This window comes from Hylobates moloch, unplaced genomic scaffold (genome assembly GCF_009828535.3).
Source record: "Hylobates moloch isolate HMO894 unplaced genomic scaffold, HMol_V3 SCAFFOLD_5, whole genome shotgun sequence".
NCBI lineage: Eukaryota > Metazoa > Chordata > Mammalia > Primates > Hylobatidae > Hylobates > Hylobates moloch.
Window position 1 is genome coordinate 32,336,195 of NW_026652280.1, and position 6,268 is coordinate 32,342,462.

Consider the following 6,268-nt stretch of genomic DNA (forward strand, 5'->3'; position numbering starts at 1 on the left):
GTGACAGGACTTCTCCTTTCTTCCCGCTCTCAGTCGTAAAATCAGCCCCATTTCCAGGGTTCGTTTCCACGTGGCTCAAGCTTTCTTCCTGGCAGTCTGGAAACTGGGAACGTTTCCCTTTGTGGGAGCCCCTGACCCCAGAGAGGAGGCAGAGGAGGGGAGAAGAACCAGCTTAGCCCTGAAACCTTCTAAAGAGCACTGAGCCTTCAGCCTCAGAGAGAAGGGATTTGTGAATGACAATGGCGCGCTTTTGGCCAATGGGCTGGGTAGGCAGAAAGTGTGAGTTTTCCTTCTTTTTAGGATGGGAGGCTTTGGGGTATTGGCGGGGGAGCACTAGGTTGATTTCAGCCCCTTAGGACAAAGCCCAATTTGTGCCTTGAATGTCTTTAGAAACTAGAAGATGAGTGAAAAATTCTTTCATTGCCCGTTGAAACATGCCCAAACGTTTCGATTTTCATGGCTCTGTAACTGTGTTTTCAGGATATTAATTTAAAATAGCCACAACTCCTGAGCAACAAGCCCCTCACGTTTCTGTTCAATTGACTTTCCTTGAGTTTATTAACCTTTGATGAAGGTTAAGATTTCGCATTTTTGCTCTTGTATTTAGGAGTGGTATGTTGTTGGTGCTATGACACAATCTGTGTGGGCTTTCAGCTTGGTAGATGTTTTTCCATCATTTCCACAATGCTAAGACTGTTTCACGAGGCAGCAATTGAAAATTCAGCTACGGTAGTAAAGGAAAAACTTAAAGAACTTCCCAACCCCACCCCAGCCGGCATCCTTCTTAGAACATACTCCAAATAAGTGGTTTCTTTCCTTTCTGATAAACTAGCCAGTGGTCGTTTTGACTCTTAACAGCTGGTCAATTGGGAGGCACTATATTGAGACTTCATTAATACACTAGGGTGCGCCTCATTTAGGGAAACTATGAGGAAATGTTTTCTTATCCTAGTCTTTATTTTAGGGGAGAAGATTAGGCTTCTACATGTTTTCCTGATTAAATTTATTTATTTCTCCAGGAAAATTGGCAACTTGCTCAAGGACTGTTCCATGTGGGGGACCTCCCTGCTTCCCCGCCCCCCCTTTCCTTGTGCAGAGGTAGCCTGTATGGATCTTGTAAAATGGGTTAGAGGACGATTCTGAATGAAGTTTGATAAATCAATATGCACATGCACATATTGGGGTCCTCACCTAATTGTACACTCCATAAAATAGAGAAGGCTGCAGTGACTCTGCATCTTGTCCTATAAAGAAAATGTATATGCAAAGACGGGGCACTCCAAGTTTTTAGATTGGGCACTCTATGTGGAAACTTCTCTGCTTTTTCTCATTTCATAGCTTTTCAAAGGAGTCACTGAAGCTAATTTATTCTCCAGCTGACTGTGGATTCTGTCTTCAGACACAGAGCAGCTCTGCATCGTGTACCAGAGGGATCATTCATGAAGGAGGGTGACTCAGAAATGAGGGGAGGAGACAATAACCGTCAGGGATATAGTTAATTTGGAGGCGTCCTTCTAGAATCCGGGGCCTCCAGGATCCAGGTGCCGGGATGCAGGCAGACCGTTCGCTTTACACTCCTAAATCAGATCTACGGCTCCAGCACCATTGCTGCAGTTTAGTCCGGGGCTGAGGAGGTTGTTGTCAATTGCGAGTTGGTTAGGTTGGTAGCTTTCGTGCCTGCTGAGAAAGGATCTCTCTGTCGCTCGCGCTGGCTTTCTCTCTCCCCCTCCCTCCCTGTAACTTGCCAGCCCTTTAATGTGGAGTGTCAGGGAGACGGTGACGTCACCCTGCCCGCTGGGTGGCGTCCCCTCAGTCCGACAAGAGTTCAGAGACAGACGCTGTCAGACCGCGCTCCACTTGAGGCTCTCCTGCCGCGGGTTTCTGCGTGCCCACACTTTCTGCGGTGGAGGGGACGCCCCGCCGCAATTCAGGCCGTCATTCTCCCCAGGCCGGTGTTTGAGCGCCATTCGCTCGGGCGAGAGCCTGGATCTTCGTGCGGAGCCCGCCGGAGTCCCGCCCGCTGGATACGAGGACCCGCTTGGATGCTTCGCCTCCGAGCGCCCTCGGAAGATGGGCCAGCAGCCACACGCCTAAAGACACCCAGAGGTTACCAGGTATTGCCGGAACCGGCCGCCCCAATCCCGCACACAGCGTGCAGGGCACTATTTGAGATCCCCAGCAGTAGGATTTTCCGCGTTAGGTTGAGGGGCAGCGGTGAGCTTCCGTGGTGACTGATTTGGGAGTCGGAAGAACTAAGTTGGGGGTGGGGGGTCTTTGGTTCTTGGGCAAGTTAGGGAAGTTCACCAGCTTCCTTTCTCAGTTCAACTAACTTTTAATTGTCTCTTCTCCCCTCCCCACCCATCCAAAAAATAATGCCCCAGCCAAAACCTTGTGTCTGCTCTGACGGGAGTTTCTGGGAGGGCTTGGGGTAAAAGTGAGGAGACGCTTCTGCCTGGTCTACTGCTGCTAAGGCTGCGAGTCCTTAACGCAGAGCCAGCTTCCCGCCCGGGCTGGCCAGCCGCGCGCCTTGCTGGGGAGCGAGAGTTGGAGTTATCCCAGGGTCTTATTAAGTGGATATGAATCTTGTTCGGTAGGGAAATGAGCATCGAAGGGCCACCTGGCGAAGCTAGTGTTCGTTGTATCAGACTTGGGTGTCACTGCGCCTTGAACTGCCATGTAACGCCCTGTCCCCTGGAAATATTGTCTCTGATCCACCCAAAGTGACAAGCCAGGCTTTCCTCTCCTTTGATCGCGTCGAGGTTTGTTCAAGCTTCCTAGAGGCCGCCGAATGTAATGAGAACTGAGGAACCAGGGAGCAGCAGGGCAGAGACTGCTGTATAGATGCCACAGGGACCCAGAGAGAGGGCACGGATAAGAAATCGGGTGAGGGAGTAAGATCGTGTACCCTCTGAAAGCACTGTAACAGCGAACTCGCTGTACGTGGCCGAAAGGGGCCATGCTATGGCTTCTGGTGATTTTTCAGGGCAAAGCATAGCCTTGGCCAATGCGCTTGAAATGTAGCTGTGGAAAGATCAGTGTTTGTTTTCCTAGGGAGTGAGCTACTTTCCTTCTTTCCACTTAGTGGCATTGTCACTAAAATTTCTTTCCGCTTTCTTGTTCTGTATTTTCAACTTACTGAATATTTTCCCTCATTGTGGCATTCTGTTGACTGGAGGTGAAGTTAGAAATTTTACCACAGACCCAACCTGGGATTTCGACTTTCAACACTCCCACAGATTACCTAGTCCACCGATTAGCTGTATGGTGGGGCAGCTTTTCCCCAGAAAGATATAGAGATATCAAAATAAATTAGGGGAAAAAAGTCGCAGAAGGTGGTTCACATCAAGCTAAAAAATTTGCCTTTTGAAGTCTGCCAATGAAGACGCCCAAGAATTGTTCATTCCTGTGTACTGTTTCTGGGTTTAACACGCTTGCCTGTACTTACTTTCTTATCGTCATGGAAATGACAGGAAAACCGTTTTTAAATGATTACCATCTTCAACTTCATGTTTTTAAGCCAGCTTCCTATCTGAGACCAGAACCACTCAGTTCAGCAAGTAGGTTTTTTAAAAACTGAAACATTCTATTTTGGTGCAACTGTGTATACGACTTTGTACATTTTTCACCTTTTCAAAAAAAAATTCTAATTACAGTAACAAAATATCTAATGGCAAGGATGAGGGAGAAGGGATTTCATTTTGCTTTAATGACCTGTGTTTCAACCAATAATGAATTTCCCCAAGGAAACCATAGACACCACGAAAATCACTTTTTAAAGGGTTTTGGGGGTTACTTTTTAACCAAAATCAATCTATCTCCAAGCAAATGAGAATGATATCTCTTTAAATTTGGGTTTCAATGGCCAAGCCCCAGTTTTCCATAGCTTTTATAATCTGTACTAGTTACAACTATCATTACTACCTAATTTCTAGAAGCAAGCCATTTTATTCCAACAGCTTCTATAAATCCGGGATAAGGTCTTAGGTTTCTTACAATTCACTGCTTTTGAGGACAATACATAGTTAATTCACTTTAAATGTTTAGAAGTGCAAATTCCTGCATTTCTAAAGGATGACCTTGAAGGAAATTAAGAGATGACTTTCTTGTGTTCAAAACTTGGTCACTTTTTCCAGTAATAATCATGTCTTAACCAAAGCAAGAAACTTATTCTAATTCTTTGGTTAGCGACTCATCCCACCCCTCTGTTTTAGTCTGAAAAGTCTCAAGTCAACGCTTTCTCCTTTCCCTTCCAGTGTCCAAGGCAGACCTGTAGGGCTCGGCCCGGGGTTCTGCGGCGGAGATGGCTTCCAGTCCGCTGCCGGGGCCCAACGACATCCTGCTGGCGTCGCCGTCGAGCGCCTTCCAGCCCGACGCGCTGAGCCAGCCGCGGCCAGGGCACGCCAACCTCAAACCCAACCAGGTGGGCCAGGTGATCCTCTACGGCATTCCCATCGTGTCGTTGGTGATCGACGGGCAGGAGCGCCTGTGCCTGGCGCAGATCTCCAACACTCTGCTCAAGAACTTCAGCTACAACGAGATCCACAACCGTCGCGTGGCGCTGGGCATCACGTGTGTGCAGTGCACGCCGGTGCAACTGGAGATCCTGCGGCGTGCCGGGGCCATGCCCATCTCATCGCGCCGCTGCGGCATGATCACCAAACGCGAGGCCGAGCGTCTGTGCAAGTCGTTCCTGGGCGAAAACAGGCCGCCCAAGCTGCCAGACAATTTCGCCTTCGACGTGTCACACGAGTGCGCCTGGGGATGCCGCGGCAGCTTCATCCCCGCGCGCTACAACAGCTCGCGCGCCAAGTGCATCAAATGCAGCTACTGCAACATGTACTTCTCGCCCAACAAGTTCATTTTCCACTCCCACCGCACGCCGGACGCCAAGTACACTCAGCCAGACGCAGCCAACTTCAACTCGTGGCGCCGTCATCTCAAGCTCACCGACAAGAGTCCCCAGGACGAGCTGGTCTTCGCCTGGGAGGACGTCAAGGCCATGTTCAACGGCGGCAGCCGCAAGCGTGCACTGCCCCAGCCGGGCGCGCACCCCGCCTGCCACCCGCTCAGCTCTGTCAAGGCGGCCGCCGTGGCCGCCGCCGCCGCGGTGGCCGGAGGCGGGGGTCTGCTGGGCCCCCACCTGCTGGGTGCGCCGCCGCCGCCGCCGCCGCCGCCGCCCTTGGCAGAGCTGGCTGGTGCCCCGCACGCCCATCACAAGCGACCGCGCTTCGACGACGACGACGACTCCTTGCAGGAGGCCGCCGTAGTGGCTGCCGCCAGCCTCTCGGCTGCAGCCGCCAGCCTCTCTGTGGCTGCCGCTTCGGGCGGCGCGGGGACTGGTGGGGGCGGCGCTGGGGGTGGCTGTGTGGCCGGCGTGGGCGTGGGCATGGGCGTGGGCGCGGGCGCGGGGGCGGGTGCCGGGGCCGGGGCCAAAGGCCCGCGCAGCTACCCAGTCATCCCAGTGCCCAGCAAGGGCTCGTTCGGGGGCGTCCTGCAGAAGTTCCCGGGCTGCGGCGGGCTCTTCCCGCACCCCTACACCTTCCCGGCCGCGGCCGCCGCCTTTGGCTTGTGCCACAAGAAAGAGGACGCGGGCGCTGCCGCTGAGGCCCTGGGGGGCGCGGGCGCAGGCGGCGCGGGCGCGACACCCAAGGCCGGCTTGTCCGGCCTTTTCTGGCCCGCGGGCCGCAAGGACGCCTTCTATCCGCCCTTCTGCATGTTCTGGCCGCCGCGGACCCCTGGCGGGCTCCCGGTGCCCACCTACCTGCAGCCCCCGCCTCAGCCGCCCTCGGCGCTAGGCTGCGCGCTCGGCGAAAGCCCGGCCCTGCTGCGCCAGGCCTTCCTGGACCTGGCTGAGCCAGGCGGCGCTGCTGGGAGCGCCGAGGCCGCGCCCCCGCCGGGGCAGCCCCCGCAGGTAGTGGCCAACGGCCCGGGCTCCGGCCCACCTCCTCCTGCCGGGGGCGCCGGGTCTCGCGACGCGCTCTTCGAGTCGCCCCCGGGCGGCAGCGGCGGGGACTGCAGCGCGGGCTCCACGCCGCCCGCGGACTCTGTGGCAGCTGCCGGGGCAGGGGCCGCGGCCGCCGGGTCTGGCCCCGCGGGCTCCCGGGTTCCGGCGCCCCACCATCCGCACCTTCTGGAGGGGCGCAAAGCGGGAGGTGGCAGCTACCACCATTCCAGCGCCTTCCGGCCAGTGGGCGGCAAGGACGACGCCGAGAGCCTGGCCAAGCTGCACGGGGCGTCGGCGGGCGCGCCCCACTCGGCCCAGACGCAT

At 54.9% G+C, this 6,268-nt stretch overlaps 1 protein-coding gene across 1 annotated transcript in view; it reads left to right on the forward strand.

The window, feature by feature from the left end:
• The first annotated feature begins 1,827 nt into the window (after positions 1-1,827).
• The window catches only part of SKOR2 (SKI family transcriptional corepressor 2), a 46,196-nt gene continuing 41,755 nt past the window's right edge, over positions 1,828-6,268 (forward strand). Inside the window, exons 1-2 of the mRNA XM_032151709.1 lie at positions 1,828-2,114; positions 4,254-6,268. The exon at positions 4,254-6,268 is cut by the window's right edge and continues 645 nt beyond it. Coding sequence (XP_032007600.1) covers positions 4,301-6,268 — 1,968 coding nt within the window. The 5' untranslated portion in view covers positions 1,828-2,114; positions 4,254-4,300. The remainder of the gene's footprint in view (positions 2,115-4,253) is intronic.